This window comes from Helianthus annuus, chromosome 2, assembly GCF_002127325.2.
Source record: "Helianthus annuus cultivar XRQ/B chromosome 2, HanXRQr2.0-SUNRISE, whole genome shotgun sequence".
In the NCBI taxonomy this organism is placed as follows: domain Eukaryota; kingdom Viridiplantae; phylum Streptophyta; class Magnoliopsida; order Asterales; family Asteraceae; genus Helianthus; species Helianthus annuus.
In genome coordinates this window covers 61,908,408-61,931,959 of record NC_035434.2, presented here as the reverse complement: position 1 = coordinate 61,931,959, position 23,552 = coordinate 61,908,408, and the positions used below count along the sequence as shown (strand labels likewise).

The 23,552-nt window shown below is 38.1% G+C and overlaps 1 protein-coding gene across 1 annotated transcript; it reads right to left on the bottom strand.

The window, feature by feature from the left end:
- Positions 1–20,354: 20,354 nt before the first annotated feature.
- On the bottom strand, positions 20,355–20,924 carry LOC110893475. The gene is made up of 2 exons (XM_022140584.1): positions 20,580–20,924; positions 20,355–20,471 (listed from the first exon to the last, which is right to left on the bottom strand). The coding sequence occupies exons 1-2, from the start codon at positions 20,922–20,924 to the stop codon at positions 20,355–20,357; spliced, it is 462 nt and encodes a 153-aa protein (XP_021996276.1).
- Positions 20,925–23,552: the final 2,628 nt, after the last annotated feature.

Here is a 23,552-nt window from a genome sequence, read left to right as displayed (position 1 = left end):
TATCGCACGACCTGTTCGATTAGTTAGACTATTTACAAAAATCTACAAAGTGATTATGAAGCTTGCTAATTTTTAGTTGTTTGTTTGATTTTTGGAAAGGACTCGGAGTGAACCGACAAGTTGATATTATCTAAAACAACTACTTACTAACTAAAATTGCAACGCTAAATTACTTAATTGAAAATGAGAATTAGGGAAACGAATCACACCCGGTTCGATAATTGTAAGACCTAGGGTTCCTACATGTTTTAAATTGATTCAATTGCATATAGTAGTGATTAACGGATTTCTATCAGGAAGCCTAGGTGCCAATTGCTATCAACTTCATAGATAACGGGCCGTAATGCACTTCATTACCTCGGACATGTAAATCCTAACCTAAGATAAGGCATACGTGCACAAATTCATTTCGCAAAGTCAAATTTTATAATCATTCGACAATTCACAAATTCAATTCAAATGCACGACAATTATCAAAGGGTTCAAATACTAAACAACTTGTCACAAAATCAAATCAAAATACAAATGCATAAACCCCAGAATTTTTACAAAAATCTACACCGGGTGAAACCGAGGAGATGATTAGCCACGCATCGTGTTCAAAGTCATCAACACAAAATACTATTTTTTCTTGATTTGTGTGCCACTAGAAAAGAACCCCACAGCCAAGAGGCTGCCTTCCTCTCGTGTCGTTCGTCCTCTTTTTGCGTCCAACTATCCCCCCTCTCTTTCCTTGTTGCGTTAAATTCCGCCTGGTAACCTCTCGCTTCTAATTTTTTTTTGGCCCAACATAAAAACATGTCACAACCCACTAAAATTAGTTTGAGTCCAATCTCTTGTGCTTGCAAGTTCCGTCCGTGCTTGCAAGTTCCATCCAATTCTTAATAAAATTGTCACATGCTTTCTTTCTTGTTGTCCAATACTGCCAAGAGCCACCACATCCTTTTCTAATAAATTAAATCCAACCCATCTTATTCCAAGCCCAAAAATTTGTGATGTCCATTAAATAATGATTTTCAATATATATGCAGAATGTCAAAATAATCATTTTTGAGCTTTTCTTTATTTCTTGTGATTTAATATAATATTACATTATAATATTTATGAAACTAATTTCATCTTAAATAACGTTGATCATCTTTAATAGCTAACATATATTTAGTTTCATCTTTGGTTTAATATTATTATTTTAACTCAATTTCACCTCAAACCATGTAATATTAAACTACATTAAAGACAGAACAGAGTGTACCTAAAATGTACCGATCACATCCCCACACTTGTCGTTTGCTTGCTCTCAAGCAAATCTATTTTTCACTTTCATGTGGGTCGAACGAGAAACACACGTCCCATTCCCGAGACTAACGTTAAGGTCTAAAGTCATACCCGGTTCAAACTTTTTACAATTTACAAAATATCTAATGGTAAAGTGAATAATCACATTTAAATTTGTTATCCAAGATTAACCGGCCCTTGAAACCAATAAATCATGCACATCCCTCACAATGTTCTCTCCACTCGGTTTAAAATTAGCTAATAGTTGATGCATTAGCGCTTTTAAAATAATCACTCAAACCGATTAGAACACGTACCCGCATAGGCTTGCAACTCAATCATTCTCCACCACCGAACACGAATACTAAGCACAGTCAAAAGGTCTTTACAGGGTTGTAATGGGGCTAGATTAAGGGTATGTAATAGGATGTTTTTAAAGTGGCGAAGGTGATGAGAAATTCGATTTTTATTACAAACGACTATGCTAAACAAAACTAACTATAACATCAACTACGAAGCAACGGTTTTCGCCTTTTATTCAACAAACTAATAACTCGTATTTTGGTAATTTTCTAAATAATTTCTGTTCTTTTTCACAACATTTTCTGAATTTTTGTTGTTGTTTTTTTTTATTTTATTTTTTTTTTTTGCAAACACAACTATACAATCAAATAGACCTATAATCGAATTTTCATCACACGGGTTTAAAAATTAAAGGTTTAACAGATGTGGGCGAAACGGGTTGGTCAAACGAAAGGCTTAAGCTCAAAGTGGGAGACTAGGGGATTTATTTGGGTAAGGATGGGTAAATGGTTTTAAAGGAAAAGGTTCACCTAATGCCTTAATCATTCTCGTGCTTGTGTTCGGTCTATGGTCTCAAGCATACCAAAAGATGCAAGTTCTACAATACATGACTAATGGCCCACTAAAACAAAGAAACATAAATATGTAATTCTATGATGTAAATGTGGCTCAAAACCTCACATATATAAAGGGTATGGTATGTGACATGCATGATGTGAGAGTTTCTTAGGCGAATTATTCCCAAATAACCACCCGCTAAATACACGTCATACTATTAACTTGAACTTGACCATGACAAAAGACCAAATGGGTTGTGTCATCCCTCGTTAACTTAGTTACTTGTGCTTTTTAGATCGCTTCAAACAAAGACAGTTTTGAAAATTTTGGAAATTTTTCCCCCATCCCCACACTTGAGGTAAACATTGTCCTCAATGTGTAGTGTTTGAATGAACGAGTCAAAAATCGAAAAACTTCTACTCCCCCATCCCCACACTTGAGGTAAACATTGTCCTTAATGTGTAAGAAGTAGAGTTTTTAAAACGCACAAGGGATGTGACACGGCTAATTTCCCCAAAATTTCACTCCGGAAATAAAATACAAATTACATTCCACTTATTTGCTAACTAAAAAATCAAAGATAAAAAGAAACATATGCACCTGGTTTTTCGCTAGTTCCTGGTGTGCCCTTCATCTTTTCAACAAAGTGGTCGTCTCACGAACATAATGTACCTACAAATCTTAACCCTTGTGTAGAAACATGCTTCTCACAACCATTAAAATTTGTTAGTTACCTAGTTCTACCACTTTTATGAAAATATTACCAAACCATACGTTAATTTACTTTGATTTATGTGGAAAAATAATGTACAATAAAAATAAACCTAACTCACTTTCGTAGGAATCACCGTTGTATTTAGCGTATGCAACAAGCTCTTTTAAACCTCCCAATAGCTCGGGATGACGAGTAGGTCTCGTGAGGGTTATATAGGAAACACACCCACAATGTTCATTTAATTAGAAAAATAAAAAAAAACGAATAATAATACAAACTCTACAACAATCATACCTGATTTGTCTCTCATGGTGGTCGAAGTAAGCATTTGCCTGCCGAGTTTCCAACATATGCTCGGTATTTGGCATGCCGAATCCACTCTCTTTTTCTTTTACGCGACATGCGTATTAAACAACTTTGGTGTCGTTTCTTAACGAATTGTACAATGTCTTGCAATGCCACCCTTTGAATCCTTATGCCCGAACCCGCATCCCCAACTTTGTTGGTTGGAGTGATAAGTATGGGAGAAGGATGGATATGAACGTGGGCTTCTTTCAGATCCGATTCATCTCTCGGTGTTATGTCTTCCGCTCGGTTCAAACATTCATCTTCTTGCTCAGGAAGATCTATAACCTCTTCCACCACATCACCATCAACCATGGTACCATTAGCCAACACCTCTTGGTCCCGTCTAAGTTGAGCAAGTTCTTCGGTGAGTCGACCCACTTGCTTTGCCAATGCCTCGTGAGCTTTATCTCTCACCTCAAGTTCCTTCATCAATTCCATCTTAATTTCTTGCATTGAATCTTTTATTACATTCAGGATTGCATCAAGCTTTGAAATTATTGAATCATGAGGTTCCTCTTATGCTGGTTGAGGGTATTCATTATAATAACATCATACTCCTCCCGGTAACTTGAGAAATGTGGCAATTCGGATTCATAGTAATATTCTTGACAATGTGGTGGTGGTGGGTTAACGTATGGATAATATTAGGATGGACAATTGAAATTTTCATAATTCGCCCTCCTATATTCACACAATCCGCTGAGGTAGTCTTCTCGATCCTTGTAGGCTTGAACTTTTTCGTAGAAAACAGAGCAATCCTCTAAATAATGCTCTCCGCTTCCACAACACTCACACGGATCATCATCTACCCAATTCATATTGAAAGATAGTACCTGCAAAACATGTACCTGCACAAACAAGCTCGACCAGCCAAAGTAAAATCACAAAAATACAATAAAGAAAACAAAACTAAAATCGAACAAGCAATGAAATACTAAGCGCACTAGCTCCCCGGCAGCGGCGCCATTTTAACGCTGTCAAAAACCCAATTAAACCTAGGTAGCTAGGGTAAGTCGGGTAGCGTATCCACGAAGAGCATGTGCTCAGTATCGCACGACCTGTTCGATTAGTTAGACTATTTACAAAAATCTAGAAAGTGATTATGAAGCTTGCTAATTTTTAGTTTTTTGTTTGATTTTTGAAAAGGACTCGAAGTGAACCGACAAATTGATATAAAATTCAAAACAACTACTTATTAACTAAGATTGCAATGCTAAATTACTTAATTGAAAATGAGAATTGGGGAAACGAATCACACCCGGTTCGATAATTGTAAGACCTAGGGTTCCTATATGTTTTAACATGATTCAATTGCATATAGTGATTAACGGATTTCTATCACGAAGCTTAGGTGCCAATTGCTATCAACGTCATAGACAACGGACCGTAATGCACTTCATTACCTCGGAAATGTAAATTCTAACCTAATATAAGGCATAAGTGCACAAATTCATTTCGCAAAGTCAAATTTTATAATCATTCGACAATCACAAATTCAATTCAAATGCACGACAATTATCAAAGGGTTCAAATACTAAACAACTTGTCATAAAATCAAATCAAATCAAAATACAAATGCATAAACCCTAGAATTCTTACAAAAATCTACATCGGGGTGAAACCGAGGAGAAGATTAGCCACGCATCACGTTCAAAGTCATCAACACAAAATACTATTTTTTCTTGATTTGTGTGCCACTAGACAAGAACAAGACAACCAAGAGGCTGCCTTCCTCACGTTTCGTTCATCCTCTTTTTGCTTCCAACTATCCCCCCTCTCTTTCCTTGTTGCGTTACTTTTTAATTCCTCCTGTTAACCTCTCGCTTCTACTTTTTTTGGCCCAACATAAAAACATGTCACAACCCACTAAAATTAGTTTGAGTCCAATCTCTTGTGCTTGCAAGTTCCGTCCGTGCTTGCAAGTTCCGTCCATTTCTTAATAAAATTGTCACATGCTTTCTTTCTCATTGTCCAATACTGCCAAGAGCCAACACATCCTTTTCTAATAAATTAAATCCAACCCATCTTATTCCAAGCCCAAAAATTTGTGATGTCCATTAAATAATGATTTTCAATATATATGCAGAATGTCAAAACAATCATTTTTGAGCTTTTCTTTATTTCTTGTGATTTAATATAATATTACATTATAATATTTATGAAACTAATTTCATCTTTAATAACGTTGATCATCTTTAATAGCCAACATATTATTTAGTTTCATGTTTGGTTTAATATTATTATTTTAACTCAATTTCACCTCAAACCATGTAATATTAAACCGCATTAAAGACAGAACATAGTGTACCTAAAATGTACCGATCAAGAGGAAACAAAAGGGAGGATCCGAGTTTGTTACATGTTTCCAAGGTTATAAGGTTCAAAGGGCAGTCCGAACTACTTATAGACTTCCGAGTTTGTTAAATGAATTTAAGTTACGGAGTTTGTTAAATGAATACAAGGATTCCGAGTTCTTAAATTTGTCCGACTTTACAAGTGGGCCCGGCGGGGAGTATCGTGTGCACCCCGACATTTCCACATATTACCGGTGGGCCCGGCGGGGAGTATCATGACGTAGTTGATATCATCACAGTCATATAAACACAGTTTATAGCACAGCGGAAGTCTTGGTAGAAATTACTATTACAAACCGAAATGTAAAGTACGAATAAAATAATATAAAGACGGTTGTAAGATAGGATCCACAGGCGGATCTAAAAGATAATACAAAAACATTGTTCAATAGACTTAAGGCAAATGAACATGCAAGATTCACTATCTACGCCCAGAAGCTCCCAACCAACTACGAGTAGTACCTGTCACTTAGCCTTTTGAAAAATATGTCAGTTTACACTGGTAAATACAATTAACCGACTCTTTTAAAAACATTTATGAAAGTTGATTTAAATGCACAAGGCACAAATATTCTTTTATAATTTGGGATAATTACATAGAATAATCTTGTATACAGATTTATATGTTTGTTGTACGTTCAGGGCCAGGGATAGAAGCCGAGACATGATTAATAGACACACCACCAATATAGTCCCACAAGGAGTTATCCTCACGTGTGGTTATATCTTTATACATACGCAACTGTTAGGTGTATGCCTACACCCCGTGCTTAAGTCGTGGCCATTTTCAAATGAAATGAGTCGAGGATATCTAGGACACGGTCATATTAACTCCCAAAAGTTTATATATCAAACAAAACAAATTAAAACGGGTTATGTCAATAAATTAACCACTAATCGATTAAAGATTCCATACCCGACCAAGCGGTAACAATTTACCATATCCCAAGCCCGTATAAGGGAAAATAAGTTAAAAGTATTTACCTGAGCTTAAAATGCGAGCTTTGATTACTCAGCCGTATAATTTACTCAAACTAGTGCAAGTAGCTTTTACCGGGGCTCCTAATCTGGAATGAAGGTTTTTATTAACCTATTAGTTTACTAACGGGTCATATTTAAGTTGTAAACTTAGACCGGTTAGTTTAAATAAAGGTTTACGGTACGAAACGCTAGATTAAGCGATGACCGGATTGGAATGTAATTTAGACCTGACAAGTATGGAGACTTATATTATATGGGTAAACTAATTACATTCTGGAATTTGAAGTTTAAATGATAAGATTTGACCCGTTTCGGCTAATTTATGTAAACTAGTCACATAAATCGCACCGTACGCGTATAAGCATAAACGGGTAACCGGATGAGTCATATACAAGTTCCGTAAGTTATTATGCTTAAAATATGTTATGATATCAGTAGGATATCAGCAAATATGCCCAAAAAGATTTTAAAACCAAATTAAGTCCCGTAAGGGCATTTTGGTCATTTTAAGATTTATAAAAGAGGTTTTGCAATAAACTGATGTTCTGGTCTGAAACATTCGGAGCTCCAAGATAAGACGCAAGTGTCACTCGTGGTCCTCCTTGCGCTTAAAGTAGATCAAGATTTCATCGATAAACACGATGATGAAATCGTCGAGATACAATTGGCACACATGATTCATGAGGTCCATGAAGACCGCTGGTGCGTTTGTCAACCCAAATGACATAACCAGAAACTCATAATGGCCATACCGCGTTCGAAAAGCCGTTTTTGGAACATCTTCCTCTCGGACTCTCATCTGATGATAGCCCGATCTTAAATCGATCTTCGAGTAGAACCTTGACCCCTGCAACTGGTCAAACAGGTCATCGATACGCGGTAACGGATAGCGGTTCTTGACAGTCACCTTGTTGAGTTCTCGATAATCTATAAACATACGAAAGGACACGTCTTTCTTCTTCACAAAAAAACTGGGGCTCCCCAAGGCGAAGAGCTAGGTCAGATAAAACCTCTATCCAACAGTTCTCGGAGTTGATTTGACAGCTCTTGCAACTCTCCTGGTGCAAGACGATAAGGAGCACGGGCGATTGGGGCTGCTCCTGGTGTGAGGTCGATCTGAAATTCCACCTGACGGTATGGAGGTAAACCAGGAAGCTCTTCAGGAAGCACATCAGAAAATTCACAAACAATAGGCAGGTCTTCGATCTTCCTCTCTTCAGGTTGAGTATTAGCAACAAGAGCTAGAATAGCAGGGTAGCCCTTTCGTAACACTTCTGGGCTTTCATAGCTGAGGATGCCAACCATTGCACCACTACGATGACCTTGAACCGACAAAGATTCTCCACTTGGGAGAGGGATACGCACGATTTTCTCTTTAAAGAGAATTTCCGCTTGGTGCTTAGACAACCAATCCATGCCAACGGCCACATCAAAGCTTCCCAGAGTAACGCGGAGTAGGTCAATGTCGAACACTTGGCTCATAAGATCAAGTTTTCAGCCAAAAAGAACATGTGACGCTTCAATCGATTTACCATCAGCTAATTCTACTATGTGCTTATTTACAAGAGGTGTAGGAGTCAACCCTAACTGACGACTGAATCCCAAAGATACATAACTCTAATCGGCACCAGAGTCAAATAAAACAGAAGCAAAAAGATCATTCACAGAAAACGTACTGGTCACAACGTTCCCATCATTGCGAGCTTCCCCCGCGACAATGGTAAACACTCTCCCACGCGCACCGTTCCCACCATTGTTCCCATTGTTGTTATTCCTAGTGTTGTTGTTGTTACCAGCATTCTGATTGAGTTGAGGGCAATCACGTCTGAAATGACCCTCGTCACCACACTGAAAACAACCCTTACGATTTCCCTGATTCTGCTGAGGTTGTTGCCTCTCCTATTGCTGAGGCTGCTGTTGTTGTAGGGGTTGATGCTGATGTTGCCTTGGAAGTGAGACCCTGCAGTCTCTAGCCATATGGCCTACCTTGTTACACCTGTGACAGACTCGGGTGCACGGCCCACGATGATGAAAGTTGCACTTGTTATACTTAGGCTACTTCCCTGCATATGAGCCTTGATTCGAGTTGTTGCTCTGATTCTGATTCATAGAAGATGACTGGCTAAAACTTCGGTTGATACTGTTGTCTGGCCTCTTCTGTGACCGATTCGAGTTGGACGCCTTGTCCACATCATTCCACTTACGTTTGCTGTCAGTAGCAGGTGTAGTAACTGTAGCAGTAGTGGCAGTAGTAGAAACATGCGGTGGTAGCAAGCCACGCTCCACCTCCTGGTCTGTGATCTTGTGAGCTAAGTGGATGATCTGAGCTAAGTTGTTGAGGTTTGCTGCAGTAACCAAGCCCTTAACCTGCGGGGCTAATCCCTTGATGTACAGCTCGATTCTTCGGTGTGGAGGTCGTGATATATTCGGGCATATATTAGCTAATTCATGCGACCGTTTCGTGTATGCCTCGATCTCAGATCCCGCCATCTTTAGATCATAATACTCATACTCGTTCTCCAATTTCTGCACCTCATCGCGAGGACAATACTCCTCCCTCATCAATTCCTTAAAATCATCCCAAGTAGTCGCATTCGCCATTTCAATACCCAACATCTGGACCTGGGCATTCCACCATGTCAAGGCACCGTCCTCGAGTGTGCCTGAAGCATACTTCACTCTGTCCCCAGCAGGACAGTTACATATTGCAAACACCGATTCGGCCTTCTCAAACCAATGCAGTAGTCCCACAGCCCCTTCAGTCCCACTGAACGTCTGTGGCTTACAATCCATGAACGTCTTGAACGTGCAGGCAGCTGGATTGTTTAGCTTCTGATTCACTTGCTGACCTAAGGACGAAAGAAAATACAGCACACGGGTAAGAGTTGTGTATGCGACACAAGAATAAGGTGTATTTGGCACATATCGTACCAGCTTGATAGGCTGCCAAAGCCTCAGCCACACGGGTGTTGATCAACTCAGTCAACTCGGCCTTTGTCATAGCAATGTGACCACGTCCGTGACCTCGTCCCTCATGATTCTATATAGGAAAAAGAAAGAGGTCAAAAGTTGAGATAAAGTAGGAGTCAAACCTCACGATGACTTCTACAGACTACTAGTTTACACCAAATAATAGAGCGGAACCCCTTTTCACACTCGTTAGGCCTTGCTGGGACTCACTTGCACCCCTCATTATTATTATGTGTGCACCCTTAATAGTAATGCGATTTGCATGTTTATCTCAGCTCGTCCCAACTCATGCTAAAAAGGTTCCTCAAATTCGAGTAACAAGATAGAACACCACAACATAGATCATGAAGATTTAGAGGAATATCACACTATCAGTCACATGGCGCATGCTTATCAACACAAGGACTCATACTATAGTGTTAAATGTGCATTCACATGCAACGTCATTCACAAGTGTTCACTAAATACGAGATGCAATAAGTAAACAGGGGACGAACCTTGCAATCTGGAGCTGAGTGTCATGGTCGCTTTCTGAACTGTTCGGTTATAGTCTAGTTTTATAAAAACGTTTTAAAACCTAGTTCATTATAACCAGAGGCTCTGATACCAAACTGTCACACCACCAACATACCACATGCGGTGACCCCGCTAGGCGTGTGACGTACCAGGATCTAGCCACCAATCACATTGAACTAACCATAAGATGTTTAACAAAATTCCCATTCATTAAGTAAAACATTCAATAAACATAATCCAAGTTAAATAGTGTCAGCGGAAGCAAATAGTAATTCATTGTTTAAATGTTTCAAAACCCAATGTATATGAATTCAGTAAACATGACACGCATAGCCAAGCACTACGACCCATAACCACTCCAGCCATCCAGATAGCAAGTTCCTCGTCCAAAGCATCTAACGACATGCGAGCATGCAACAAGTGTATCAGACAACGCTGGTGAGTTCATAGTTTTATGAAAACGTTAGTTACCAAATGTTTAGTTCAGTGCATTGATTTCAATGTTGATTATAACTCGAATACAAGACGGCTCCAGATTTATTTTTGCCCTTTCCCCAATGCTCCTATCAAAGCATTGGGCATGACTGAGTCATTAGTTCACACCCGTTCTCTCAGGTACGGGGTGAGGGTGCCAAACCTAGATAGCGCTACCAACTAATACTCCGTTACCTCTTAGGTAACAAACAAGATGGGACTTAATGGTGATAGGATGAGCGTATTATCCAACATTCCATATTTTACCCACAAGATGTATTCATCTGAGGAATACCCATTTGATTTACCCAAAACCTATCCCTCTCAGGGATACCCAATGACTGTCCCAACCACCGGGACGCATGCTCAAGAGGAATGAACTCACCTTTGATTTGCTCGGTATGTTAAATTACCCGTCCAAGTTGGTCAACCCAAACCCTACCAGGGTTACCAATAAACATTAGTTACATAACCAAACAAGTCACATATTTGTACACAGTATGTCACGTATTTGTACATAGTTTGCATTTATCACAAGGTCAACATATATCATATATCAAATACCCAGTTCTCTACATGTTCACATCTCATGTGAATATCACATAACAACCTACAACAGATGGGTGTTTTTAACTACACAAGTTAAATCAGGATTCTCGTCATTAGTTATTATTATCATGCAACATTAACATCTTGTAACACAATTATTCGTCAACAAAAGCATCATATCAATCTACTGTTTCCCCCTATCTACTTTCACGGCGAAATATCCCTTGCGACGAAGGATCATCCTTCGTCGGGGCGAGGTGTGACGAAGAACCACCATGTTTCGTCGAGATAAGGTCCGACGAAGAACCACCATGTTTCGTCGAGAACCCATCTTCGTCGCCACTCATCAGGTGATGAAACAGTTTCAACCCTTAGATCTCTAACAATAGTAACAAATTAACAGTTTCAACAACATCGATCATTGCACGGGTAAACATCCTAGTTATAAGCAATCATCAAGCATTCAGATTTGTTCCATATATAACAGTTTCATCAAGCATTGACACGTAACATTCACAGACCATGAACCATTAAATGTTAATCTATCAAGTCATCAACTTATTACACGAAATCAAGGAATCACAATAGGAATACGAAAATGTATATAATCATCGAAACCACCGCATCATGTAACATTCTAGATCTATCAACCTATTAACGGAACCCTAATTCACATAACATCACAATCAGCAGAAACTCATTCAATAATATCGTTAGACACTAACCGATAAACAAAATGACATGAGGAGTGGAGAGGTGCTCGAATGATTGAGAGCTTCAAGGGAACCAAGTTTGCCGTCAAACAGGAAGGAAAAGGGAGATTTTAGGGTTTTTAGTTTACGTCTGACGGTTATAAGGGTTATACAATCACATAATCATCAATAGTTGGGCCATGAACTGTTCTGGGCTGAAGTCCATCTTCGGCGAAGAACCTTCTTCAACGAAGAATCCCCTTCTTCGTCGAGATGGGGTCGGCGAAGGATCCCCTTCTTCTTCGAGATGAATTAGTGGCGAAGAACATTATTATTAAACCCTAAATAAACAATTTTTAACACTACACATATAACAATCACCATTACACATAAAACATTAATCATTCATATAAACTGTACAGACACCACGTAAACCAAATTGTAAAAACGGATTGTGAAGTCAGTGATGTGTAAAGGAAAGACCTTGAAATCTCGGGTTGTCACAGACTTGACATCCTAAATAATCCTAAATATGATATTATATCAGTAGGTAATGAGTTTTGTCAAGAAATTATGTTAAAAACTCAATTTGCATGTAAAAGGGAATTTTAGACCTCTTAAAAGCCTGATGTACCATTAATTATACAAATTCAATTTATGACCAGAATGTTAGCATTAACATATGCTAAATATATTTACTAATTAGTACCTAGTTCATTTGCATGCTCATTTGTATTAAAAACCTTATTTTTGAACAAAAGGGCAAAGTATTCAACATTTAAGCATAATAACATAATATTGCAAAATAACTCAAAGGGTTATACTATAATATAATATGGTCACAAAGGAACCTTAAAACATAATGAAACTATGCTAATTCGGGTCAGAACTAAAAGTCAAAGCATAAGTAAAACTTCGTGACTTTCGGTTGTGAACCGACCTTAAACCTGGAATTGTTGGGTTGAACATGCTTACACATGTTCTAATAATATTTACAAAGTTATTAAAGTGATTAAACACATTTTATAACACCTATATTATCAGTTATGAATTATTTTAAAAACTGACCTGTTTGACTTTTTAAATTAATAACTTTAACCCGACAATTGACCAAGCAAACGTGATTATTAGAAGGTTCCCATTTGAGGGATTAACACCTACCTAATTACGATCACGTAGCCATGTTCGCCTCGAACAATGGCTGGACCATAATGGTCTAAACCGAAAATCAAAGCTTTTATCGTAAAACTTTGACTATCGGCTTTTAAAAGCCTATAAGACGAAATGCAAAGGTTAACGACACTTACAAAGGTTCCTAGCTCGAATCTTTAAATGAAAGGGAGTCTCCTTAATCCAGGAATCTCCAAGGGAGCAAGAACAAGTGAGAAGAGAGTGAATTTTTGAATGGTGCAAGGAAAATGGTTACCAAGAGCTCCTATTTATAGTTGTTCATAACATTCTAGGATGAAGCCAGGTGTTAGGGAGGTGCTAAGATCATCCCTAGTGTCATAGCTGATTGTAAAAACCATCAAAGAGGCCATTGTTTCGATTGCATGAGTGTAAGAGTGTTTTGTGTGGGGAACAAGGCTGCAACATGAAGTTGCCAGTTACAATCTGTGCTGATACCTCCCTCGCGCCCCGCGACCCAGGTAGTCAAGGGAGTCGCGCCCCGCGAGCTGCACCAAGCTCAGCCAAACATTTTTAATGTTTTGCAATTTCAGTCCCTGTACTTTACAATTCGAAATAACTTTTATTTTTAGCACTTTTGGCCCTTCAAGTTAGGTTTCAAGTATTCTTGGAAGTGTAACAAACATCGTTAACCTACAGGTTCGTTAAAAGGTCACTCGGAGGTATAATTAAACATGTTGACGCTTTTAACCCTTTATTTCATAAACTTTATATTTATTTCCCAAACGGTTTCGTTCATCCAACGTGTGGCTTATTAATAAATACGAATACCGTAAAAGGTCACTCAAAGGCATAGGTTTTGCATGTTGACACTTTTAGTCCTACCACATACATATTTTTACTGTTTGGCAACTTTAGTCCTTCACGGTCAACTTTTGACATCATTAGGGTTTAGGACACGTGTCAACACATCATTGGACACAAGTTTACAAGGTGTTACATCCTCACCCCCCTTAAAAGAAATCTCAACCTCGAGATTTTATTGAAACAAGTGGGGGTATTTCTGCCGCATAATGGACTCGACCTCCCACGTGTATTTGGGGCCTCTTCGGGCATCCTATTTAACCTTTACAATCGGCACATGTTTCCTTCGTAGCTTTTTAACCTTCCGATCTTCGATTGATATCGGTTTCTCAACAAACCGCATGTTTTCATCTATCTGTAAGCCTTTATGAGACATTGCTAGCGACTCATCGGCAAGACATTTCTTTAAATTACAGATGTGAAAGACATTGTGAATTCCACTGAGCTCCTCAGGTACTTTCAACTTGTATGCCACAGACCCGACACATTCGATAATCTCGAATGGTCCAATATATCTTGGGCTTAGCTTGCCCTTCTTACCAAAACGCATTACCCCCTTCCGGGGTGATACTTTCAGTAAGACTTTGTCCCCTACTGGGAACTTTAGAGGTTTGCGCCTCTTAACAGCATAGCTCTTTTGCCTGTCTCTGGCGGCTTTCAGATGCAGGATCGTTATACGACCAGACGAGTCGATCAGAAGAGTACTTAGACAGAATCAGAGGCGGAATTCATTGATTCGGTCTTCGTATAGCTTGATTTCACTATTTAACGTCTCGTTTATTGATCAGCTAACAATTACAAGCTCTGGAGACAAATTGGCAGGTCTTCGCCGTACACACACACATCTGTTCTCCTAGATCCGCTCATCAGACCCCTATTTATAGGCTGATGGGTTCGCTTATATGGACATGACCATAAAAGCGGACCTATCAAGTGACATATGAGCGAACCTATCAAGTGACACATAAGCGAACCTAATATCTAGACACATAAGCGGACCTATCTAACTTATGTGTTTCTTGATTTCGTTCACTATACAATTAGCCCTAACCTAAGACTCGAACTAAGATGTAGTCGACAGACAACTGCACCAACAGAATCCCCCTTGAATGTTGACGGAATCTTCAGTGAGAGTCTTCAAACATTAACAGCTCTTCACTCTTAATCGGTCTTCTTCAGGAACTCTTCCTGGAATTATGTACCCGGATCTTTCTCTGGCTCTAACTTTCATCAGACTCCCCTTATCATCATGCTGGGATCGCTGTCTGGAATTTTTTATCACCATTGAAATCAACTCCTGGCTTTATCAATTTAAACTTCTTCTCAGGTTCTGATGTATCTCCTGGCTTTCTGTAGCAATAGGATCAGAAACCTGTACAACTCAAACACTCTATCACAAACCAACATAATTTTGATTCAACTTAATGAATCAACTAATCATTTGAGAATATTCAAGAATTTTTCTCATTTAAAACCAATTCAACTTTCCAAAATCTGATTAACCATTTCAGATCAATTTAACCAAACCTTTATTCATCATGTTTAGCCTTTGAGATTTTGAATTTCAGCTCTCCAACATCAGTTGTCAAAAATCTTTTTGAATTTTTCAAATATGAAACACAAATGCAATAACAACAATTAAAATGCAGAAATGAAATATATACAAATATATTTTTGTGAGTTCGTGCAAGAGGATCATATCAGCTGTTGACAAGACACTAGCACCGTTATGCTGTTATTTCATTTTAAGCTTTTAAACAGTTCGCGTTGATTGTCGATGTTTTGATCCACTTAAATTCTCACAAAATGTTCAACCTGTTCGGGATACAGATTTAGTGTTTTTAGAACTTAAACATCTACATGTGTCCCACCTCAGTATATACTCCCGTATCCAGACCCCAGTATTCAGTCTTACAGGTGAGTATACCACAGCTGATATCTGTAAAGGGGTTATGTGCGAGGGCCGTGAGAGCTCAGGTCGATGCTTCCATATACGCAGAGAGATGACGGCTTCGACTTTTGGTGGGTCCCCTTTAGAGGATCTTTTGTTACAACAGCAAAGATTATCAATTTTATTGTTTAATCAAATTGCTGAGGGCGAGCTTGTATTTCAAAGCTTTTTTGCAGAAAGTATTATCCGGGGACTAGGTCAGTACTTCCATACAGCAGAAGTCCCGGGATAATACCCCAGATATCACTGAGCATAAAGACCTAGTATCTCAGAATACGGGACCCTTCAAACAAGATTTCAGGGGTTACCTATATATCCTGGAGGTGTTCCCCACGTAGACGCAAGTGAAATTTATGTTTATATCCCAAACTGATCTACTAATTCTGTGAAAACCTACCGACACATCTTTAGCGAGACTGCTTAATTGCATTTATACATTACAAATCTTTAGCGTACTGTGCCAGTCTAGCTGATGTACTATCATTTCCCCTATTTGCTCCAAAACTCATTTTTAATTTTTCGATGATGTTTTTGACATTTTCAAATTTTCTAATTTTTTTTAAAATTTTACTCCCCCTAAAATAAAAATATGTTTCAATTTTGATTTTCTGGGAAAATTTGAAACAAACTCTACAAATTTGACAACATGATGAGAATCGCATCAATTCTCCATCCACATGGCGTAAACAATCCGAACTCCCCCTCTCAACAAACTATTTTCCCATTATGATCCCAAAACACTTAAGTTTATTTTAATCAAAATGGTTTTTCCGGAAAAAATAGTTTGTTTACCAAACATTTGTAGGTTCGGGGTTACTTCATCACATTGTTCTTTTCAAACATTTGAAAGATTTATCATTTCCAGATTTACCATAAACCATATGTAAAAAATCAAGTACAAATTAATGTCCCTGATTTACCACATTTTAAGCGAAAAATCACCAAAGTGAAATTTCTCAAGAAATGTGCCGATTCATGTTCCACTTTTACCAACCTGGGAACTCCGGCAAGTCAGGTTTTTCTATTTGAATAGATTCACCCAAGCCTGACGGTCCTTGGGTGATTTCGAATTCTTGTTTAACAATGGTGGAAAGTTTGCATCATCCATTGTTAAACCTGAATTCTCCTTTTTTACCTCAACCAATGGCTCCTCTGGCTTTGACAAACCAGTATCATTGCCTGAGTATGGCTTGTCTGATTTAGATGAACCAGATTCACCGCCGACACCTTTCATCTTCTTCTTTTCCTCTTTCGTCCTCAGATTTGTATCTGATGATTTGCCTGGCTTGACTTGGCATTCGAAGGAGTCGATTCATCAGAACTTTTATTTTTATCAACAAATGAACCCAAGGAGAAGATCTTCTCGAGTATTCTCTCGCCTTCTTCCTCTTCTTCCTCAGTCTGTCTTTCTGCCCCTGTGAAAGTTTAACTTTCTTTTCTTGACTTGTCTGATCTTGAACTTTAGGTTTTAGAACCTTCTGTTCATGGGGCTTGACTTTGACTGGAATCTTTGCCACTCTCTGAGAATTAACCCTCAATCTGTCATTCGATTTCCTTGGGCATTCTCTGGCAATGTGACCTTTGATTTGGCAATTGTAGCATCTTCTAGTCTCATAACTCCAATTCCGGCAGTTAACAGCAATGTGTCCTTGATAACCGCATCGGTAACACACACTGTTATCGTACCGTATACCACCTTCACACCAAACGCTCAGATTATAGCATTGTCTGGCTTGGTGGTATTCCTTCCTTATGTTTACTGGATTTTGCTTTTGAGCACTGTGGTCCAACCTGCACCACTTATTACCAACAATTTTTGAGTTTTCATTTTTTACTTTTTGTAATTTTTCATTACGATTGGATGATCGATCTGATGAACTTTTATTATCTTTTTGAACATTTTTCAAATTTTTATCTTTTTGTTTTTGTTCCACTTTCTTCTTCAAAGGTTTTTGCTTAGAGCATTCTCCCTTTTCAGTCGATTGTAGAACAGTTTTCTAAAATTTTTCTTTCAATTTTAAAAACAATTTTTGTTTTTCTATTTTTTCATTTTCATCATCAGATTTCTCATCGCAATCTTCAACTTTGATTTTATCAAAGTTTGTGACATCGTCACTTATTGGAACTGAATTGATTGGTTTTGGACAGGGAAACTTCAAACTGTCTGATGTAGTCACAAAACCTATCAATTTCTTCTCAAGTTCATCAATCTTGCTTCTGGAATTCTCAGCTTCTTTTTCAAACTGAGATATTCTTTCAAGATGAGACTTGATTGAATTTTCATTCTCATTTTTCAAGTTTTCAAGAACAGATTTTTCATTTTCCAGAACTTTTATTTGTTCTTGAAATTTTGTCTCATTAGCTTTCAGATTTTTGTTCTCCAATTTTATCTAGAAATCTTCATTTTCTGAGGATTTCTTGTTGCTTTCAAGTTCTTTTTCTAACTCTTTAATTTTCTCTTCAAAAACTTTTGCCTTTTCTTTCACATTTTTGTTTTCAAATGTCAAACTGTTCAAATTAATTAACAGTTTGTCATTTTCAGCTTTCAACTTATCACAATTTTCCTGCAACATAAGAATCTGCTTATCATCGGTTTGTTTTTCATCGTTCAACTTCTTGATCTCCAATGCCAAACTTTTCGCATCTTTCACGAGTTTGTCATTGTCAGTCTTAAAGTTGTCACATTTGAAGCACACTGATGCAGAACTTGAAGTTTCATACTTCACAGATTCTTCAACCTTTGGCACTTGTTCTTTCTCTATCTTATATGTACCTGCACCAAAGATTGTAACAAAATCAATAGGATTTTCATTATCATCAATATAACAACCTCTTTTCATATCATATATCAAATTTCTCTTTGCTGCCCAACAAACATTGATTCTTTTGTTTATTTATTTTATCACATCTAAACTCAAATCTTCCAAATTCATTTTTATCTTATCCAATATTTCTCTCTTCTTTTGATAATTTTCATAATCATGATTTTTAAGTTTTCTAACGAATTTATTCAGGGATATTTGTGAAAAATTATAATTTTCTCTCAAATTTTTCAAGCAATCATCCCATTCAGCTGATAGTCCATTAGCAAACTTTGATATCTTATCAGCTTCTGTTATTACTATTTGATTTTCCTTCAAATAATCAATCAAACGATCAAAACGTTTCTCCAAGTCATCCAATTTTTCATCTTTCTTGCTCAAAAAACATTCGAAACGTTTACTCCAAACCTCTTTGGGTAATTTCTGATAAGAACTACTAAGATATCCTCGATACCAATCATTCAACCTTTTAAGATCATTGTTTTCCTACTCATCAAACCTCATTGTCATTTTCCAGATAATCCCGACAAATCTTTGTTGTTCACAAAAGCGAAACACCAAGGTGACAGAAAAGCGGAACTTCAGTTGTTACAAAAAGCAGACAAGATTGTTCAACCAAGCGGACCAGATGTTGTTCACTTAAGCGGACCAACAATGTTCAATCAAGCGAATCTACTTGGTTCAAATGAGCGAACCTCTTTGATTCACAAAAGCGAACCTGTTTTGTTTCAAAAAGCGGATCATAAGAGCGGAACTACAACAATCAGGACCCTAAAAGCGAACCAGACTTATGAGCGGACCAACCAATTAGGACCTTTGGAGCGGACCTATGAGGAAATTTGGAGCGGATCTGCTGAAAATGGGTCCGAATAAGCAAACTTAACTTGGTCACAAAAGCGAATCTACTCAAATGTTTGAAAGAGCGAATCTAAGTCCGAAGATGTTTTGACCCATTTTTAGTCCGTAATTTGGTCTGAAACTTTCCAGGGTTTGTCTATGTTCAATAACACACAATCTATGAACTTTTGATCCAATTTTGACCAGTAAAACTCCCTAAACTGATGAAAGAAGGGGTAGAAATCAGGATTTCTGAGCGAAAACGAGCTAAACGGTAAGAACTCTTCCTCCTGAGCTCTGATACCACATGTAGGATCGTTATACGACCTCACGAGTCGATCAAAAGAGTACTTAGACAGAATCAGAGGCGGAATTCATTGATTCGGTCTTCGTATAGCTTGATTTCACTATTTAACATCTCGTTTATTGATCAGCTAACAATTACAAGCTCTGGAGACAAATTAGCAGGGCTTCGCTGTACACACACATCTGTTCTCCTAGATCCGCTCATCAGACCCCTATTTATAGGCTGATGGGTTCGCTTATATGGACATGACCATAATAGCGGACCTATCAAGTGACATATGAGCGAACCTATCAAGTGACACATAAGCGAACCTAATATCTAGACCTATAAGCGGATCTATCTAACTTATGTGTTTCTTGATTTTCGTTCACTATACAATTAGCCCTAACCTAAGACTCGAACTAAGATGTAGTCGACAGACAACTGCACCAACATCAGACGATCATGGATTTTTACAATCTTATCCGTCGTCTTCAGGACCATCTTAGGTCCGGATAGTGGGGCCTCCCCACTGCCCAACAGACGGGCGTTCTACATTTTCTCCCATATAAGGCCTCGAAAGGCGCAGCCTGAATGCTCGTATGATAACTCTTATTGTAGGAGTATTCAATCAGGGTGAGATGGTCATCCCAGCTACCACCGAAATCAATCACACATGCATGAAGCATGTCTTCCAACGTTTAAATAGCACGCTCACTCTGTCCATCTGTCTAAGGATGATAAACCGTACTAATATCTCTATCAGATACAACAGATACTGGCACTCTATGAAGGGACACAATCTTGTCCACATATAACTTTGCTAATTTATCGGAGCTATGAGTGTCCTTTATGGGTAAGAAATGAGCTGACTTAGTCAGTCTATCAACGATAACCCATATTGTTTCATTTCCATGCTTAGTTTTAGGTAACTTAGTTATAAAATCCATAGTTACCATTTCCCATTTCCACGTGGGAATTTCTAGTTGTTGTAGCAGTCCTGACGGCTTTCGATGTTCAGCTTTAGCCGGTGAGCACCTCAGACACTTCGCTACGTGTGTGGCTATAGATTTCTTCAAACCCATCCACCAATAATTTGCCTTCAAATCTTGATATATTTTGTCACCTCCAGGGTGAACTGAATATTTAGAGTTATGTGCTTCCTGGAGGATTAAATCTCCAAGTCCTCCATAAATAGGAACCCAGATTCGACCATTGAATCTGAGGATTCCATTGTTCCCAGGTGACAACTGATCAACAGTTCCAGCTAATCTTTCACTTGGAAGGTTAGCTTTCAACATAGTTTTTTTTTTCTGCGCAGTTAACAGCTTTTCATTTAAGCTGTTGTTAAGCTCAATGCTTTTGGCATTAATATGTATAGGCTTAATTCTTTCTTTGCGACTCAGCGCGTCAGCGACTACATTCGCTTTGCCAGGATGGTAGCGAATCTCGCAATCATAATCATTAAGCGTCTCCATCCATCGGCGTTGTCGCATGTTGAGATCTTTTTGATTAAACAGGAGTTGGAGACTTTTATGATCCGTGTATATAATACACTTTGTTCCATACAGACAGTGTCTCCATAACTTTAGTGCAAATACAAGGGCACCCAACTCCAACTCGTGGGTGGTGTAATGGTTTTCGTGCATCTTTAGTTGCCGTGATGTGTAGGCAATTACCTTGCCTCTTTGCATCAGCATACAACCCATGCCAGTGTGCGAAGTATCACAATAGACAACAAACTCTTCTATACCTTCAGGCAAGGTCAATACAGGAGCATTGCTTAACTTGTGCTTGAGAGTCTCAAAAGACTCTTGCTTTTTAGGACCCCAAATAAATTTAACATTCTTGCGGGTCAAGGTAGTAAAAGGAGTGGTTATCCTTGAAAAGTTCTCAATGATACTCCTATAGTATCCAGCCAAACCTAAATGACTACGGATTTCTGAAGGTGTCTTAGGCGCTTCCTAGTTCATAATCGCTTCAATCTTGGCGGGATCCACTTGGATTCCACGTTCACTTACAACATGTCCAAGGAATTGGACTTTAGCATAAAGCTTCTCCTGCTGTAAAAGCTCTAAGATACACCGAAGATGCTTCTCGTGATCAGCTTGATTACGAGAGTTGATAAGTATGTCGTCTATGAAGACAATGGCAAGCTTATCTAAATACGGCTTGCAGACTCTATTCATGAGATCCATGAATGTTGCGGGTGCATTAGTGAGCCCGAAAGGCATCACTAGGAAATCATAATGGTCGTATCTAGTTCCGAATGCGGTCTTGGGCTCGTCTTCGCTTCTAACCTTGAGTTGATGATACCCCGACCTTAAATCAATCTTCGAGAAGAAACTTGCCCCTTGTAGTTGATCGAACAGATCGTCGATCCTGGGAAAAGGATAACCATTCTTGATCGTTACTTGGTTTAATTCATGGTAGTCAATGCACAGACGCATTGAACCGTCCTTCTTCTTCTCAAACAAAATAGGTGTTCCCCAAGGCGACGAGTTGGGCTGTATAAAGCCTTTTTCCAAAAGTTCATCTGATTGGGCTCTTAGCTCTTTCATTTCAGTTGGCGCCAGACGATACAGAGCTTGGGCTAATGGTGCTGCCCCGGCATAATGTCGATCCTGAATTCCACTTGCCTCTCGGGAGGTAGTCCAGGTAATTCGTCAGGAAAGGCGTATGTGTAATCAGAGATGAGATGACTGGAATGTCTTCTATCTTGGGCTTTGGCTCGTCTACTGTCACCTGTGCCATGTAAATGATACATCCACTCTTCAAGCACTTGGATGCCTTAAGTATAGACACTTGATCAAGCAATCCATAGTGTGTATCTCCCTGAATGGTGATCATTTTACCGGAAAAACTAGGACTCCCCATAATCGCATTTATACAAACCCGGACATGTATAAATTCGCATGATTGATAAAGTCGGACTCTCCAAAATCACGAAATCACATGTTATATGCAAATCACGTACTTAATGTAGTTAAGGGATATTGTACAATAACCGGCCTATATATATATATATGTATATATATATATATATATATAAGAAGAAGAAGAAAACTTGTCTTTATAAGAAAATAAAAAGATTAAGGGTACTTACTATTTTTGGAAAATATAAACTTTGTGTCTCACTCACACACACACTCTCTCTCTTTCCCTCTGGCTATTATTTTGAATTGATAAAAGACCAAGGATAGTTACTATTTTTAGAAAACCCGTCTTCATAAGAAAACTAAACAACTTTATATTGAAAATAATTTAGTATACTACATATATAGTGCTAATATCATTTATATATAATATGATAAATTGTATAGAATTTTTGGTTTCTCACAAAGTATTTTCTGATATTGTTCTTATTACACACACAACAAAAGAATAAATTTAGGATCTTTGATCAATATAAAGAAAAATTATTCACATTTGTTTATCTTACGGTCTTGATGTATGATTGTATGCGTTTTTATTAATGTATTTTCAAAAAAAATTCCTCATGTATGCGTATATTTCTTAAGCTGATTGAATTATAAGTTAGATGATTGATGTTGATTTACGAGACTGCACTAAGGTCCTGGAGTTTTTTCTTCCTTAGTAGTTTTGAAAAATTCGCTGACAACATTCGTTGGAAAAATTCGTATCTATGTGAGCTCTAATGTTGGATCTGAGTTTCCTTTTGATTGTATTTTTGTTTGAAGTTGAAATGGAAAATGGATGAGTTGTGCAGCGGAATTAAAATGATAACAAACTTTGCATACAGTCAAATGAGAGTAATACTTTAATAAAACATCTTTACACAAAGAACCGAATGATTGAATTTATTTCAAACACGATTACAATGATGATGTATGAATGCAAACTCCCCCTCAGCCCGAGCTCAGTAGTTTGTTCGTGCAAAGAAGACGAATGATGTGAAGAGCTAATAG